This window comes from Colletotrichum gloeosporioides (genome assembly GCF_011800055.1).
Source record: "Colletotrichum gloeosporioides strain Lc1 chromosome Unknown consensus_99, whole genome shotgun sequence".
Taxonomy (NCBI): domain Eukaryota; kingdom Fungi; phylum Ascomycota; class Sordariomycetes; order Glomerellales; family Glomerellaceae; genus Colletotrichum; species Colletotrichum gloeosporioides.
Window position 1 is genome coordinate 117,775 of NW_025544744.1, and position 17,851 is coordinate 135,625.

General features: G+C 51.5%; 4 protein-coding genes and 1 pseudogene across 5 annotated transcripts; 3 read left to right on the forward strand and 2 right to left on the reverse strand.

The window, feature by feature from the left end:
* Positions 1-74: 74 nt before the first annotated feature.
* GCG54_00015268 (uncharacterized protein) lies at positions 75-1,048 on the forward strand (the record flags this gene model as incomplete). The annotated part of the gene is given in 2 exon segments (XM_045415079.1): positions 75-804; positions 822-1,048. 2 exon segments carry the CDS (start codon positions 75-77, stop codon positions 1,046-1,048), a joined length of 957 nt encoding a protein of 318 aa, XP_045257448.1.
* Positions 1,049-1,118: 70 nt separating this feature from the next.
* Positions 1,119-1,690, forward strand: GCG54_00015269 (uncharacterized protein; the record flags this gene model as incomplete). The annotated part of the gene is made up of 2 exons (XM_045415080.1): positions 1,119-1,233; positions 1,299-1,690. 2 exons carry the CDS (start codon positions 1,119-1,121, stop codon positions 1,688-1,690), a joined length of 507 nt encoding a protein of 168 aa, XP_045257449.1.
* Positions 1,691-2,031: 341 nt separating this feature from the next.
* Positions 2,032-7,709, reverse strand: GCG54_00015270 (annotated as a pseudogene). The gene is made up of 10 exons: positions 7,641-7,709; positions 7,520-7,579; positions 7,397-7,462; positions 7,114-7,344; positions 6,908-7,088; positions 6,675-6,850; positions 6,552-6,582; positions 4,123-6,410; positions 2,548-4,075; positions 2,032-2,395 (listed from the first exon to the last, which is right to left on the reverse strand). Coding segments are annotated over exons 1-10 (4,994 nt in total).
* Positions 7,710-8,540: 831 nt separating this feature from the next.
* On the reverse strand, positions 8,541-9,437 carry GCG54_00015271 (uncharacterized protein; the record flags this gene model as incomplete). The annotated part of the gene is made up of 1 exon (XM_045415081.1): positions 8,541-9,437. One exon carries the CDS (start codon positions 9,435-9,437, stop codon positions 8,541-8,543), a length of 897 nt encoding a protein of 298 aa, XP_045257450.1.
* A 550-nt stretch (positions 9,438-9,987) lies between these two features.
* Positions 9,988-13,436, forward strand: GCG54_00015272 (uncharacterized protein; the record flags this gene model as incomplete). The annotated part of the gene is made up of 6 exons (XM_045415082.1): positions 9,988-11,326; positions 11,404-11,576; positions 11,771-11,839; positions 11,896-12,081; positions 12,140-12,691; positions 12,750-13,436. The coding sequence occupies 6 exons, from the start codon at positions 9,988-9,990 to the stop codon at positions 13,434-13,436; spliced, it is 3,006 nt and encodes a 1,001-aa protein (XP_045257451.1).
* Positions 13,437-17,851: the final 4,415 nt, after the last annotated feature.

The window sequence follows — 17,851 nt, forward strand, 5'->3', positions numbered from 1 at the left end:
CCAGACTCATAGGATCCTCAACCTGCAGCACAAGACTTTGTGGATAACTGGTTAATGTCGACCAAAAAGGAGCTATGGGGCTGGTTCATCATACGGTCAAGGAATTCTTGACGCAGAAAGAGGAAGCAGAACTTTTCATCGATTCGTCTAAAGCGAATGAGGAGATTTTTACCAGGTGCTTGGCGGTGTTGAGGGAGTCAGGAGTCAGAATTCGGATCAAAAGTCAGGGATGTGCGGGGTTCCTGCGGTACGCCTGTCTTTCCTGGTCAACACATCTGTCCCGGGTAGAAAGCCTTGGTCGACAGCCTCTACGTGACCTGTCATCTTTCTTTCAAAGCCATGCTATTCTTGCATGGATAGACGCAATTGGGATCTGTGGAAACCTACGTGCCTTAACGCAAGCTTCCAAGCATCTGACAGGGCTTCTCGAAAGACAGCGTACGCGAGATGCAGAGCAGAACCCGATAACACTACCTTTAATGAAGATGGCAATCATTGCCTCATGGGCGATAGAACTGATCAGAATTGTCGGAAAGTTGGGCCACCACATCGTTCGGCACTCCAGTGCTGTACACAGCCTCATCCCAGCATTTTGCCCGTCCCTGTCCATAATGGCCAAGCAGTGTGCACCGAAAGGCCCGTCCGCGATGAGCATTACTGGAATCACAAACCCTGGATGGGACGACTCTTCAGCAAAGTTCACCGTCGGTTCTGGCACACATCCGACAGAGATTGCCTGCCTCGACGGTCATTTCGCAATTTTGACCTCCGAGGATGTTGTCAATCCATGGATCTTTATCATGTGTCAACATTCCAAGAAGCACGGAGATTTGGCCACGAATATTTCATCATTGCGGTGAAGTCCAACCAGGACGGCGATAAGGTTGCGACCTGTGGATCGCAAACCATCAAGGTCTGGTGTGTAGCAACTGCGGGGGTATTACACAAGCTGCCCAACCCACTCAACCTGAGGGCGATGGAGATATGCTTCTCGAAGCATTCCACGAGAGTTTTAATCTGCTGCGATGATTCTAGCATTCGTTCTTAGGATACATCTTCCTCGAGCGAACGGCAGCTTGTGGATCGGGATGCCAGAGACGATAACCTCAGCTGGGGCCATGGAACTCCTTCGTACACTACCCTTAAAACCCGAGGGGACTCAGATTGCGATATTCTTTCGCGCAACGCCACTACTGATTAGGAGTACCGAATTAGGGAAGTTGATTAGCACTTGTGAGTGAGTAGGGGAGAAAATGAAGAGCCGGCAAGACGTTTGGTGCTACGCCCAAAAAGTCAAGTGGAACCAATTACGGGGCATATCCTCGGGCTTTACAACGAAGGCGGCGTTTTCAAATGTTATCCCCTTGATTCTGACGCCCAAGAGCCCAGCCCACCTATCAATGCACACGAGATAGCCTGTGCACCAGATGGGAGGACGTTCATCACTGTCACGAGAAACCGTCCTCTCCAAGTGTTGAACTTCGACAACTTCACTCTCCTCTTTTGTTTGAGCTGCGAATCCCCAGTAATGGTAATCACCCTAAGTGTCGACGGACGCCGGATCTACGACCTGACAGAGTCCTATTGGAATGTTTGGGAGCCGAACTCGCTCATTCGTACGGCTGACGCAGATGAGATTGACAGTGAGACATCCGGAACCCTCTTACTCGGCATTGGGCATGGCAAGTAAGCATAATCCTGGTCTTAGTCTGTGTTTCTGTTCGTCCAAAGTCTGTTCAATAAGGCCCAACTATAAGTCGCGACGCTGAGACGCGAAGAGATGATGCTTCTAATCTTGAGACGCAGACCTCTGTTCCGAAACCATTGCGAGAACGTTATCGCCAGCTACCAGATGAAAGCTAGGTATTCAGCCAACTGTGCGTGCATTTCTATTCCAAGCCCGACTTAAAGCGACAAGTTTAAGACCAAACTACGAAACTGCCAAAGTGAGAAAAAGAGAGAACGCAAAAGCGGAACAAAGAGCACCGGAACGGAAATGACCTCCAACCCGGCCATCACATCATTCGTGGCTCAGTCCATCTCCTCTTCTTCGCCTATGATTTCGTCATCAAACTGGTTATTCGAACCCTCTTCGCCTTCCTCATTGGTGTCTCCATCGACAGACCTAGGTGCTTCAGATGTGACCTGCTCTGCCACCTCGTTCGAGTACCGCTCCTCGCCGATGTTGTTGAATTCGTGTTGAGGATGAATCACTGACTTAGACAAGTAGCATTTGTAACACAAATAGTAGTCCGAGCAAGAACCGCAAGTGAAATATATGCCCGAGATGGCAATGAAGCACCAATCACAGATTAAGTTTTCCGTAATTGTGCCCCTCAAAATGCGGTCGGGTAATTGTTGTATTGATGGCCCCCCCATCAGCATGCGAGCAACACTATTTCGCCAAGAAGTCAGTAACTGCATTTCATAGATATGTCTAGAACTCCCCGGTTCAACTGTGTACTGGCCTCGACTAAACTCATCATGGGCCTTGGAAGCCTATCGGACGACGAGAGAGTCGGGCAGCAACAGCTTGTGGTGACTTACCTATCGCTCCGATGATATAGGGCTAATTCAACGGCGCTCCAGTTTCTGTTCAACCCTTTGCCAGAGAGCCCCTTATCAGCCCCTTTCTCAAGCAAAAATGAGACTATGTCTTCTTGTGCCCCGGCAGGATGTTCATCTCCAGAGTAAATGTCGCTCACAGCCCGCGCCGCCCACATCAATGGAGTCCAGCCGTCAGCGTCTGGGACATCTATGCCGATGCCAACCCTTTCAGAGCGCAGCAAGACTTCCCCTAAAAGATCAGTCTGTCCGCTGAGGACGGCGAAATGTAGAGGGACCCGACCGGTCAAATCTTTGGATGCGAAGTCGGAATCCTGGACCTGGAGTAGCCTCAGGACCTCAAGAGAGTTGTAACATGCAACGTGTATCGGTTTCCTGCCCATGTCATCCTTGACGTCGATGGAGGCCTTGTGCTCTAGTAGGCTCTGGACGATTTTCGGCGAGCGGTTCCTGCTGGCGTAGGTGATAGGGTATGCGAACGGGCCAGCGGGAATGGTCGGGTCAGCTCCGCAGTCAAGGAGGAAATTAATCACACTGGCGCGCTCCGTGCTCGACGTGTCCTGGACAGTTCCAGGTCGCCTCGTGGCAGCTACCAAGGGAGTGCCATAGGTGCTTCCGCAGAGGAGGTTTATGTCACTGCCCTTTGCAATCAGCATTCGGACCATGCTTAAGTTGCCTTTGTCACAAGCGACGTGCAAAGCAGAGGAAAGATGTTCGGAGGTGGTGGTGTTGAGGGTATTGACGACAGCCTTTTTTGTCAGCAGGTACCTGACTACTTCTTCGTTGCCTGATTGTATGGCACGGATCAGGGGCATCTGATTAAAGTTGTTTGTTGCAGTCAGCTGGGCACCGGAGTTGACCAAGCGACAAACCGACTCCAAGGGAGTCACGCTGCTAATCGTATGCAGCGGCGAGTCTCCTTCTTTGTCCTTGACGTCAAGATTAGGGCGGTATTCAAGGATTCTGCGAACCAGTGACGCATTATCCTCCCACACTGCGAGGGAGATGAGAGACCATCCGTCGTCGTCCACGAGATTTACGTCTGCGCCAGCCTCCAGAACCCTGGAAACCACCTCTTCATAGCCCCAGCGGACAACATCTTGTAGCGTTTGCTGAGTGGATGGCAATGTAAAATCAGGAGCCACCTGAGCCTCATCGAGCATTATCTTGACGGTTTCCGCCTGGTTCTCCCTCATCGCCCTGTCGAAAGGCGTACGGAGTCCATTGTCATCAGAAGACGCCTTGTTGACGTCTGCGCCATGTCGAAGCAGCACTCGAACGGTCTCGGGAAACTCTACCGCAACATGTAGCGAGGTTTCTTTGTCGTCGGTGAAATGTAAATTTACGTCCATCTCGGTTTCCGCTAAACATCGCACGCTTTCCGTTCGTCCGAAATAAGCTGCCGAGTAAAGGGCGGACCAGTCGTCTTTGTCAGTTGCTTTGAGGTCTGCGTTTTTTGATACGAGGTATTCGACAATTTCTGCGTTCTTCAACGATGAAGCAACAAGCACTGCGACCTGTCAGCCACTATTTCCATAAGCTATAACGAGCACGTACGTGGTGTGCGTTCATATTCTGAACCCGGCGCTTCCTTCTTTTCGATATCGGCCCCATGCTCCACAAGCAGCCTGACCATGGACTCGGCTTGGTTCTGCACTGCTAAAATCAAGGCCGTCGTACTACTCCCGTCGGGAGTAAAGTTTGGATCCGCTTTGTGTTGCAACAGAAGACGGCAGATGTCAGTTCTGCCAGTGCGAACAGCTGGGAATAAGGCCGTCTCGCCATTCAAGTCTGGTTGATTTGGATCCGCCCCGTACTGAATCAAAGTCTCAATCATCTTATAACCGCCATTCCCGGCAGCTATCACCAGAGGTTGAAAAGTTGGATCGGGAGGCATGTGTTCCCGAAGGCCCCTGTGCTGGAGAAGCTCTTTAGCTGCATCCAGCGCGCCCCATCGAGAGGCAACCTGTATGGGTGTTCTACCGACGCTGTCTTGAGCGGTGATTGATGGCTCGCGGTCAAGTAAGAACCTGACTGGGTCCGCGCCACCAGCTGTAGCCATATGTAGGAGCGTGAATCCTTGGAGTTCTGTCTTCGTGTCCAGGTTCGCACCAACATCTATCAATATCTTGGCTGTGTCGAGATGTAAGTTTCGAACAGCACAATGTAGAGGTGTGTAGTTCCACATAAGATCCTCTTCCCCCTTGATATCAGGATCCGCTCCTAGGGACAACAACTTGGCGACAACATCACCCACTCCTAGCCAAGATGCTTGCCTAAGCGCCGCTGATAGCCAATGGATTGACTCCCCAGGCTTCTCCGAGTCCTCGGCACACTTCGCAGATATGTCGCCGCAACGTTGCGCGTTACCCGAATTCTTACCCTCGGAGTTTTCAGCTGTATTTTCATTATCCGTCTCAGTCGTCCCCAAACTTTCTTGAATTTCTGGACTTGTTTGCTCCAGCGATCCTCCACATAACCTTTCTTCGAGAGTTTGACTCTGGACGTGTGGTGTGATTGGTATTGAATTCACCAGCTCCGCCAAAAGCTCATGATTTCCGCATGAGGATGCTGCTTTCACGGCGTCGTGCAGGTAAATGTCGTTATAATCCAGGCCGTGTGTATAGGACTTGATTATAATGCGAAGAGCAGGAAGTTGACCTGCTCGAGCGGCCTCGATCAAAGCTTGGCCCCGAGCTTCGACGTCTCCTTGATGACTTACTAGCAGGGGCTGAAGAAGGTCTTCAAGCCCAAAGTGTGCTGCAAGAACGAGTCGGCTGTCGCTCATCTTGTGCGGCTTTGTGTAGGGACTTGGTAAGGCCATGAAAGCGTGTATCCAGCGTTGTACCTTTTGTGTATTGTCAACGAAGCTTTCCAACAGATTTTCGATGCCAACCGCCTGTTTATAATGGCTGGTCCAGAACTCAATGGCGTATGGCAAACTTGCTTCCCAATCATTTTCTCGGTCAAGTTCATGTGTAAGGTGCGCCAAACACGTTTGTAAGATGTCCAAATGCTGGCTGGACTCCGCTTTTGGCCGATACCACCCTCTGGCACCAGACTGAAGCCAATGACGGATGGCACTATGGCCGAATTTCATCTCATCGTTGACGACAACGAGTATCCCACCAAAGTACCGTCGGATCTCATGAAGAGAGGTGTGAGTGTTTCGTCTTTGTTGGCTCGGGTGCATGCTGTCAACGGATGTCTCAATGAGACAGAGATCCGATACATAACTGAGCTCGAATGATCGTAGTGGTCTGATTGATGAAAGCATCCAAGAGATTATTCTATAAGCCCAGACTTGACGTTCGTTTGGTATTTCAGCTAAAATAGCTGAGAATATCAGGTCGGGAGTGAGTGCTTCAGATTGGGACAGGCGTTGAGGGACCGACCAGAGTGTGGCAGGGTTCTCCTTGAGCCACTGCATCAGCAACTTACATAGATGCTTGTCGCCTGAGCAGCTGGATATCAAAGACGTCACACCACTCAGTATGTCTTCTGGGACGTAGCGAGGATTGTCTTGAAAAAGCATCGCTACCTCCAATCCCACGTCCATCCTCGAAGGCTGAGGGGCAGTGTATTCTACCCTTCTCACAACATCTGGAGGAAATGTTGAAAGGGAGTTCGCGATGAGCTCATCGTTTGGTGATCCTTTTGACGTAATGATGACGAATTGTATGTCTCCTTCCGTTGTCGCCATTTTATGACGGAGACGAGAAAGGAACCACAAAGCTGATTCGTCACATTCGTCGAGACACCCGAGAACTCGAACGGCTCTGGTGCCTTCAGATACTATCAACTCGTTAAAAATATGAATGCAAATGATAAACCACAACGAAATACTTGCCAAATCCATCTTCAATCCATTCCCATGCAGCGTGCATGCTTTCTTTGGTCCAAGATATTTTCGGCGCCCCAACCTCGTTCGCCATGCGCTTGATCAGTCTGCTCGTGTTGTTCGGGCGATTGCAAAGGGCTTGGACCGATAATGTCCCAAGCATAGCCGCAGCGTTACTAAATCTTCTGTCGTGGGAATCAAAGCGGAAGTAGAACAGCATCGCAGGGCTGATGTCCTCAGCAAGAGAGCTTCGTAATCTCTCAGAGACCGATTCGGCATCGCAGGAACATTGAATGTGTATCAGTCGATGGGCCTTTACTTCAGACAACATGGCGAGTTCTGGAATGTCCAAAGATGTCTTTTCTGCAGATGGCGGATATGTGGGCGACGCTTGACTTATCCGCGAGTGGAACAGCTTAATCTCCTCGTCTGAGAGATGGTTTCCTGGAAATGCTGCATGTCCAGTCAATAGATGGTGAGAAGGCCAGCAGCATGACATACCAAGCCAGTCCTCATCGACAGGAATTTGAGGATATGACACATTTGGATCTTCCCGCATGGTCAACTCGACGTGGCGCCTCTCGTCTGACAGTCGAGTCTCATACGCGATGCCAATCTGGGCCGTTGAGGCATCGAAAATCTTGCATGGTCCGAAGTTAGTCTCAGTTACGATGTACCAAGTCTTAGGAACAAAGGAATATAACAACCCTTTGTTGTGGATCTTTGTGAGCAGAAAATAAGTTGACGAGTTTTGCTTGCTTGAGCATGTTGGTGTGTATGAATGCACCATTGACATGTATTATTGTCTCAGCATAGCTGCGCACGAGCCTGTTGATGCGGCCAGGGTGATACTGCTGTTTCTGAAGTGACATAAGTCGGAAAAGTTGTTCTTCGAGGTCATCACTTGTTAGAGGTCGGTGAGGGTAACCGAAGAAAACCTATGTTCATCGACAGTCAGAGCCTTTACTATTTTCTTGGCCTTAAACTTACAATGGCTCTTATAGAGTACAGAATGTCTGAAAATTTGCCTTCGTTCCGGCTAGCAAGAACCAAGGCCTACCTAAAGTCAGTCGCTTCTGAAGCCATATTACGTTTGAAGTATGTCTATCTCACCGCTTTGACAATCAGCCCTCCGATGTCGTGTGAAACGAAGTAAATAGGCCGTCTTTCTGTCTGTATCCAAACGTAGGTTAAACCCCCAAGCAGAAAAGAAACAGTTGACCGGGGGGGATACCTTAGCCGCTGGCTTTCGAATCTCAAAGAGGCTTTCCAACAAAGCAGCTGCCTCTCGATAAACGCCCATTACAGTAGAGCAGCCACCGGACGCTCCGTGAGCATCATAGCCGTACAGGATAACTCTTCCAACATTAGATTGCACACTAAAGGCCTTTGCAAGCCAGGTTTGGTGTGGCAAATCGGGGTTGTGTGCGATCCAAGTATTCCTGCTTTGCCCGTGAAGCCCATGAATACCGACAACGCTGGACAGTTCAGATTCCAGTTAGTCATGTCGACGCATAACAACAAGTTATTTGCAGGATTGAATGAGCACTCACTCGAATCCCACTTCTACGTCGTCGTTATTGGGATCTGGATCGTCGACGGCCACGCCAATCTTGTGCGGGGACTTATCCGAAATCGAATCGAAATCAGCCGCGGTTGAGCAATCCGCAGTCTTTTCTTCATCTCCTCTTTTCTCTTCCCCAAGTTGACAGCTCTGGCTGCTCTCTGCCTGGGGCGTTGTAGGTCGGGAAGCCCCCTCACTGTGTGCGGCTCGGTTGTCATCTATACCGCCTGAGTCGGACATGATGGACGACGTTGAACGAGGTTCTCAGGGCCGGTTCTTAATGACGCATTGGACGAAATATCTTCGATGACTCGAGGGCGTGGACACAATGAATAACTAGAAAGAGCCAGACTCCATGGAAGCAGGCTTTGTTCGCTCCGATAAGCGAGTCGTCGAGCCGTGGTCATTCATGACCCCGCTTGGACGAGACTATGGCTTGCAGCTGACCAGGGTTTGTCTCAATGAGGGATTTGCTGAAATTTGGTAGCTTCATGTACCTAAGACTCGGAGCGAACTATCGGCTGATCCATTTCATTTATTACCATGTGCCACTCACGCGTTCGATCTGTATTAATTACCAGCCACGAACGGAGCCTCCAAGTCCATCCTCACACGACATAGGGAGTATAGATCGACACTGCCTAGATTCTCGGCCCCGTACCTTCTACCCTTTCTGGGCCTCTCGCTCGTCATTCGAGGATTGAAAAGCACGGGATCATCCAACGGTATCTTTCTGAACTTTCGTTCCAGGCCAGATAGGAAATCCACATCAGCCTCAAGTGTGACCCTGGCATGAAATGGCGCGCTATCCTCTCGCCGCAAAAGTACCGCGACAGTGACCGAGTCCGGCACGCCACTCTCTCGCCGCTTGTTCTCCTGCATGTTCCATACCGCCACTGTTGATTCGCCCGAGTTCCGGCCAGTGCCCAGGTTGATGCTGCCAGTCACCGTAGTTGCGTCGGTCACATCCCTGCTGATGGTCTTCTCCAGCTTGGCTGCTGCCCCAGCCTGGATGAGGGGAGCATCCGCAGCGCTCAGCTCGCCGCTCTTCGTGGTGGACTCTTGGTCGGTGGTGCGAATTACGCTCCATCGCTCTTCCGGGGCGATGGTGTCGACTACCGGAGCGCTGCCCTTGTCACCTACGGCTAGGAATTCGACGTTGACAAGGGCTCGGATGACACGTCGGGAGTTCTTCTGCGGATCGAAGCGGAAGCGGAAGACCATCAGCGTTGCTTCGTCGCCATCATCGTCGTAGGTCCCGTGCACAACATCCATCAGGTCGACGCGGGTGTGGATGCTGCCTTGTGTGCGTTCGATGACGTTGCGCCGCTCCCAGTCGTCGCTTGAGTCGTTCGTCGTGCGGAAAGTGCTGTCTTCGCCGATGACAGCGTCGCCCAGTGGCACGTCCAATCCAACGAGAGGCTCGTCGTCGTCTTCGATTATTCCTTGAACGGGCGGTGCTGCCATTTTGAGAAGGCCTGAACTGCTGAGCAGGTCTGCGTTGCAAAAGGAGTGGTTAAGCCCAACACAAAGTCAGTCGAGGGCAGGGCGATCTCATGGTATTTCAATACTCTCTCAACACCACCCAGCGCGTTCGACCCCTCGCTTTATCATCAAGACTCTTTTCGTGACTATTTTGCGATCTCAGCGTGGCGGCAGATCAGGCTGTGCGGGATGTAAGTAGCAGTTACACCTTGAATACTTGCTGTGGGCCGACTGCACGAAACCCGGAGATCTGTCCCTTTTAGGGACTGTCGCTAGATGGTGGTCATACAATCCTGCAAGGCATCCAATAGTTGGCCCTCGAAAGCTCGGGATTGCGCAATATTCAGATGCACCTGAGTCTGACATGCAGATGCCAAGCCTCGGCGGCTTCGATAGAGTACCGAAGCCCACCTTGGCGGAGACGGGGGCGAGCCGAGCCTTGTTCTTGCGGCTTGAGCAAATCGGCTAGACTTATTTTATTGGGTGACCGTCTTCCCTTCTTCATATTACGACATGGCCGTTTCGGCTAGATATGGCATCTTCGTTTCTTCTGCCAAACTACAACATGATGGGTGATCATGATATCCATGGTATGGAGGGTCTACGCGGTGCACCCACTGAATCAGAGGATGTTGAGGACGACTTCGAGGATGAGGAGGATTTTGAGCCACTGGCAGCCAGCGTGACGGACTTCGATCATCAAGATCACGTCAAGTCACAGTTCGAGAAGGATCTCGAGGATGCAAGGAGGCTCTTTCCAAAGAAGCCCGAGACGAAGGAAGAAAAGAAGCAAGGGATGGCGTTTGTGGTTGCGCGGACGCCGCAGTGGCACAGGCGCACATGGGAAGACCAGAATTTTCTGCATTATCTGGCCTACTACGACTACAACCGCAAACCCAACTTGTCATGGTTGATGACCCGTGCCATCTACAAATCTCCGGACTTGATGGGTGTTCTGGACGACACCAAACGAACGCCTCTAACGGCCGCCCTGAGCGTGGGCAACGAAATGTTCACGCATGCAGCTTGCATTAACCAAAAGCCCGAGACCATGTCGCAGCTCACTGAAGCTCTCCGCAGTGAGTGCGCCAACCACAACAACGATCGCAAAACTACAACATGCCTTCATACCGCTTTGACTTCCTCCTTTACCAATTTTAGCAAGGGAAAAGCCCGGGGGGCAATCATCAAGAGGATGTGCGATTTCGTTCCCGAAGAAATGTTCACCGTTGAGGACTTCGAAGGCCGGACGCCGCTCCATTTGGCTGTCGAGTATGAAAGATGCTGTAAGGACCAAGTTGGCATAGTCAACGAGCTACTCCGGCGAGGGCAGCAAGCACTTATGGTCGCGATCACAAGACCATCGTTCTCTAAGCGACCTCTTTCTGTCTATCAGTACCATGAGAAATCCCGAAGGAGGGCCGAGGGTAACACGAAACCACCGGCAGGGCTCCCAAAGAAGCACGCTCAGGGTGCTCTTAGTCAGGCAAAAGACCGCCAGACCGGACCGCCTGATGCCAAAGCAGAGGGCAAGAAGGGCGCTTCAAGGATAGAAAAGGGAAGTATGGGACCTCCACCGTTGCCAAACGACAAGGCTTACGGAGCAGGCTTCGGGATACAGCGGAGAGACTCTATGCCATCTGCCAACTTGAAAGGTACTGAGACACCCAGATCTAATGACCTGAAGTCCAAAGTCCCTGGCCCTGCGGGATTTCCGGAGGCTTCTGCTCGTCCTCCAACAGACCGGGACCTGCAGAACGAAGAACGAGAGAAGGCCGCCCAGCAAATAGGCGAGCAGCTCAAGCTTCATTACCTCCGTACCCAAAGACCAGACCGTGTGGTCCAATTCTTACATGATCCAGAAGAAAGAGGTATGTAGATTATTTTCCCGGTTTCGCTTTCATGGACTGGACTTGGTTCTTAGGGATTGTGCCTAACGCTTGAGAAGATGCCAGGCAGTTGTGGTTTGACTTTGGCGAGCCCAGGAAGTTTACCGAGCGCGACTTTGAAAAGCAATTCCGCCACCTTAAGTTTGATTCTGCCCTGCAGTACGTGGCTTTTCCGCGGGTTCAGTTGGAAGAGAACGAGGACATCTCGGACTCACGTCATAAGGGCCGAAAGGTACGCTTCATTTACCAACATAACCTAGCTCTGGTAGGTACGTAGAGGCTAAGTAACTTAGGACATGACTTTCTATTTCCAGTGGCTCAGAAACAAGGGAGTCAAACGTATTATAAAGGTGGGCTTTAACCTGCAAAGACTGGAGGTCAAGTGCTGTGCCTGGTGTCTTGCATGTCTAACGAGCAGCGGGTTAGGTTATTGTGGACGACCTTGAGGCTCCATCGCACAGCGATGAGGCAATTGAGGACGCACTGAAATCATTTGTAAGTGGTCACATGTATACCGAGTCAAAAGTGTTCCCATTACTTAGCTTTTCCAGGATGTGGAGATCTTGGACTGGCGAAGACTAGATCTTGATCCAGTCACACTTGTTCGAGTAGGGAAATGCCTTCGAGAAATCCATCTCCAGTGGGGTGGAGGAAACCCTGTGCTCAGAGCATGGTCCGAGAAGGAAGGACTGGCTATGATACCCACGTTGGAGACGATCCACCTCAGTCAGGACGAGGTAGGGTGACTGAACATTCCACCTTTGGTTTACGCATGTTAACTGCTTCAACTCCCAGGGTCTCGAATCGGACACAAGAACAAGGGAAAATCTCGATGAATTTGAGAAAAGGCTTTACGAGGCGTGGCCCACCGAGAGGCCAAAACCTCGGGTCATTCGCCCCAAATCGACCGGCGGTCGCCGTCCAAATGGTGCTCACCAATTTTCCATCCCGCTCAACCCGAACCAGGAACGCTCTGTCGACCCGCACAAGTGGATGCAATGCATGGAGGAGTTTGCTTCCTACTTCAGGCAAATCCAAGTGCTTCGGAAGCCCAGAAGCGGCGAATCCCCGGCTCCAGTACAAGTGGCCCTGATAGACGACGGTACCGACATTACTCATCCAGATCTCAGAGGTTTCGAGTTCCCGGGACAGAGCTTCCATCACTATCGGGATGGTTCGACCTGGCGCGTCTCTCCGTACTGGGACTCGAAGTCCGGCCACGGAACGTTAATGGCGAGGCTTATTCTCCGTGTCTGTCCCAGCGCCACCATTCATGTTATTAAGCTGCAGACCTTTCATGGGCAAGGCTCCAACAAACTTCAAATCCGCCCTGAAAGCGCGATACAGGTGAGACCATCCTAAACCCTTTGGCTCTCTATTCTCCATCTCTAACCCAAATACCCAGGCCGTCAAATACGCAGCAGAATTAGAAGTCCATATCATTTGCACGTCATGGACGATGAAACCACCAACGGAAGACGCCGTGAAAAAAGGCTTTGACGACGTGATCCACGACGCCCTCAGCAACAAGGGCATCCTCATGTTCTGCGCGGCCAGCGACCAGGGGAAATCGGCTGACCTGACGTACCCGCACAGCAGCCACAACAAGAGCTTCAGGATCGGCGCGGCAAAGGCCACGGGGGCCATCGTGAACAACGTCGGCGACACGCACGAGCTGAACTACATCTTCCCCGGCCACGAGGTGGCCATTGGGGATGTGTACGGCGTCAAGGGCCCGGAGCTGGAGGGCCACTCGGGAAGCTCCGTGGCCAACGCCCTCGCGGTTGGCCTGGCCGCTCTCATCATCGAGTGCGTCCGGCTAGGAGTCTTTCACACCGACGAGACGAAGCCAACTGATCCGACCGTGGCCATTTATAAAGAGGACCTGGAGAAGATACGTGAACGCGGACAGATGGACCTCGCGTTGGCGTCAATCGGCACTAACCGGAATACGGAAAACAAGTACATAGAGGTGTGGCATATCTTCGGCCGCGCCGCGGAGAGGCTGAAGCATAATGTTGATCAGACATCACAGTTGGAGGTTATTGCGGGTTTGGCTAGGCATTTCCTGAGGAAAGGTGTTCTCATGTAACTTAAATAATGTCGGAAGGCTTTCCGTGACTTGCCCTCAGTCGTATACGCGCCCTGTGCGAGTCTGTGTGGGTATGTTTGTATATTCCTCGGTCAAATGCCCTCACTCCCAGTCCCGTCATGGCATGATTCTCCATGCTGAGGGGAGGTTGTCCGGTCTCTGCTCGCAGCCTTGGTCTCCATAATGACCTTCGCAGATCTCCTCCTCCTGCTGTCTCGTTTCCAATATCTCTTCCGTAAGTTCGCTCAAAACCTCCGAGGACACCATCCATCCTCCGCTCCACTTCATCCCAGTCGAGCACAAAAAACTCTCGTTTCCCTTACCAGAACCGGTCTGGAATTTCCGCAACCGGGGGCTTCATGCCTGGCTTTCGGAATGGCCGCTCCAAGTCTTGCCGCCGGGCCCTGGCAATCTCTGGCGTCACCTGACGGGACCCCGTTGCCTGAGAACCCCTTCGAGGTCGTCCGGGCTGACAAGAAGGTAAAGAACTTCTCACCGAAAGTGCAAGAACAAGAAGCAGACGACGTCAACTCCTCTCCGCCCGTGGACGGAGTCGCCAGGCCAATCTAAAGCGATGTACCGTGCTTGTTGGATGGGCAGCCGCCAAGACAAGATACCGCTGTCGCTGTGCTCGACTGACGCAACGCGGAACCAGCTTTTGTGCAAGATGACGAGATCTCGAGAGCCATCGATGAAGCGGGACGGGATGTCAACAACCATCGGCGCCTGATATCCGCAATGCCTATCTGCTGCCATGTCTCTTTCTTCATCTCCATGACTTGACCACGGTCTGGGATCACCTTGCTCGATGCGGCCTTCCAACATCACGGTGAAGAGTTTGGTCCGGAAGTCCTCGTCGTTTCCATAGAGTTCGAGCGTGCGTTCCGGGCCCCAGGCTTCTCGACTCCGAAGCACGGTCATGCAGAAAGCCCGGCAGGTCTGCAGCATGGCGTTGTGCGCCGTTGGGTGCAGATATTTCGCGACGTCACGAGGCGGAGCGACGGTTGTGAGACTTTCCAGCGTGGGCATAAGCCACCTCAATGACCTCGGTCGTAGCAAACTTTGGGCCAGTTTCCAGAACACGAGCCTCTCGAGGGCGGCGAAGTGGCGGCAGGAGGGCCGTCGAGGGCGAGGTCCCATATCAAATCCTGGATCTCGTTGGGGAGGCGTGGGAAGCTTGGAAACGAGTCTGGCTGGAGTTGGGCAATGCTGTACAGTCTTTTGCGGAAGACAATGATGATCGATTGCTGAGGGAAAGAGGGAGGTTAAGAGCTGAGAGCGGTGAGCAGAGAGAGAAGACGGGCTTCAGCTCGCAGCGGGGGTATCCATAGGTAAGGTACTTATGTGTAGCTGCACCGTGTGCTTTTGCTTGGGGACAAGGTGAACTTCGGCCTACAATATTTCCGTGTTGGCACGGTTCCATGTTATTGTTGGGCCGAGGGCCAAGAGAAGAAGCACACTTCCCACAAGTCCTTGTTCCAACAAGCCTGGATATTAGTCCCGCTTGGCAATGTCTGGATTATGATAACAACATTGTCCAAACATCCACTAACACCAGATGGTACCTTCGGTAACTAGATGCAACCAAGACCTGTCAGGGGTGTTTGAGGGGGTCGCGGAACCAACATGGAAGCCTAAGAGACCGCCGTCTGCCTCACAGCCACCACCATGCACCATCCATTTCCAAGGGCTTTTCACAACCTCCCAAAGTGACAGTATAGCGGACTGGGGCTCTTCAGCAACAGGCACATCTGTCAGCCTATTGCCACCTGAGCCCTCTCTCACACTGCGCACGACAGCAGTTGCAACTACTATAACGAACATATCTACTGTCACTATGACCATCACTAAATACATTCAGTGTCAATCGACTCAAACAATTCCAGTACAAATGCCCACCAACACCATGCCGGCTGCAGACACACACCTTTCGCCCATCAACCTAAACCTTCTGCCGGCGACAGCAACGTCTATGCCTGTACCATCATTAAGAATCAGCTTTTTCAACGCTTTCTCATTGCTGAATGAAACATCCTCTAATACCACTTCAATTTCCAATGAACCATCTGCCTTGTCGCGCCCTCCACTGGGATTCGAGTTCGCCAACCGAGCTGTCTCCAGCTCATATAGAGTATTGACGAACAAGATATGGATCGTGGCAGCCTTCATTACGCTTGATAGTAGTCTTTTGATAAGTTGCGATAGAATTGATAAATTTTGTAGTGTAGTTGACTCAAATCATACGGCGCTTGCGCTGTCTCGGCTCCTCTTCGGTTGCCTGTGCTGATGAATCCCAGCGTCCTTTTGTCCCCGTATCTTTGACTTGGAACAAGGGCTGTTCACTCCAAGCTTGAATGTGCGAACCAACTCAAGTCTAATAATATTGTAGTCCAGCTTATTACTTCCTGTAAGCATGCCGAACATTCTTAGACTATCGTTCTTGATTAAGATAGGACTGGGGCCTCTGGGGTTTTGCTGTTGCGGATATGATTGCTAGATATCTAGAATTAGATGATTTGTTCTCTCTATAGGTAGGCTGAAGGAAGACTAGAGTAATCTGGAGAAGCAGGCGCTTGAAAAAGCGCTGGATGTTATACAAGTTGAGAGGCCAAATCGGAGAAAAAGAGGCTTACTTTAAAAACGGGATAGGGGCGGAATACTTTGTGCTATAAATTTAGCGTATTCCCAATTCTTATATTCCTTGTTTGCTTACCTGGATACTCCTAGTGATACGTTACTTGTCGTGTTTCAAATGGAAGTGGCGGACCTTTTTCTCACGCTTGTTGACCTCTAAGAGGGTGAAATAATTGTCGCCATGAAAGACTGGGAAGAAAGAGACTAAGTCTTCGTCCTGTCCAGGCTTGATACCACTACGCCAGGCGGTGATTTAATCTTTGGCTTCGTCTAAAGAGCATGGCGTCTCCATCATATCCAGGTCTACGCCGGGGACGTGAATTATGCGGCCAATCCGCACACAAGCTGGTTTATCCGCCAAGTGCAATGCTGCCAGAATAGCGGCGTGGGTCAAGAGAGTCTTGGAATGGAGGCTCTCGAAGTGGTCTGTAGAGATTGGAATAGCAAGATAGCTATCTCCGCTTCTGAGAATGAAATCCTGGCGTAAAACATGTTGATTGGCAGCGTTGACCAGATCAACTACTTGGTCGTCTAACTAACTGCAGCTCACGGCTCTCCAATGCATCATTCGAGCTAGATCTTCATGCCCACTCTGAAGATCATCGACGAAGTCTTGGATATTCGTTCTGCCGTGTTGTAAGAGCTGGGTGAATTGACGACCAAGGTGTTTGATAACGGCCGACTTCTTGTCGTCATCGCGTGTAGCTGCGGTTGAAGCACTCAAGGCTTCATTCGTAGACTTCGCCAGTTCCCTCATGTGGACGGGTCAGTCATTGCAGTTACTAGGTTGCACGAGACATACTATATATCTCTGACGAACAGGATGCCGTATCCGAACTCTTCGGCGAGGTTGAGCAGCTTGCGGCCCCGTGTGAGCCGAGTATTAACCAACTTTCGCTGCTTGCCGATAACATGGGGCTCGTCGCTTCGATTTAGAATCTGTGAAAGAATACGTCTACGACCTCCGATGAGATCGTTTTCTCCTTCTTGTCGGGGTATAGCTTGCTCAGCGCTGAGGTCTGACTTTGATGCCATCGAGCAAACCCCATCAGTTCGGCCATGTTGACATTCGCGACTCTTTGACGCTCATCGCTTCCTGTCTCCAAAATCGTGAACCATGTCGCTCCATTCGTTGGCTTCGGATCACAGTCTGGCGAGTTCAAATCGTTGAAAATCATCTGAATAGTCTCCTGGGAGTTCCCAATGTGTTCTTGGCTGAGCCCCTGAATGACCTTCAACAACTCGATAACGAAGTCGGAGATGTCTTGGCTGATAATCCTCATGTTTGTTTCTCGGTTTGTTGGAATTGTCATAGATTGAGCCTCCTGTGATGATGTGTACGCAGTGTCGTCGACTTGCGACTCGGTAGTGCACACGTGGATGGTGTTGTCAGACGTCCCTGGCAGCGATGATCCCGGAGTGTCGGGTTGTGACCGGTGATCGGCGGTGAACGCTTCAGGTGTCATTTAGCAATGAGCCAAACGGCAGATGGGCGTATTGACCCGGGAAGTTTGACTTGCTTCAGGGCTTGGGTATTCAGCCACGTACGCTGCGGGCGTGCTCTCACGAGACGCCTGGTCGGCATCAGGCTGGTCGTCGTCAGATTGCTCGGCATCAAATTGATCGGCGTCAGGCCGGTCGGTGTCAGACTGCTCAGCATCAGGAGCTTCAAGGCTTGTGTGACTTGCTCCAGGACTACTGCTTCGAGAAGGCAAGCTGGATCCGGTATTAGTATTCTCAGGCGAACCGGCCTGCGGGAGCTGAGTCTCTTCTGGACGGGA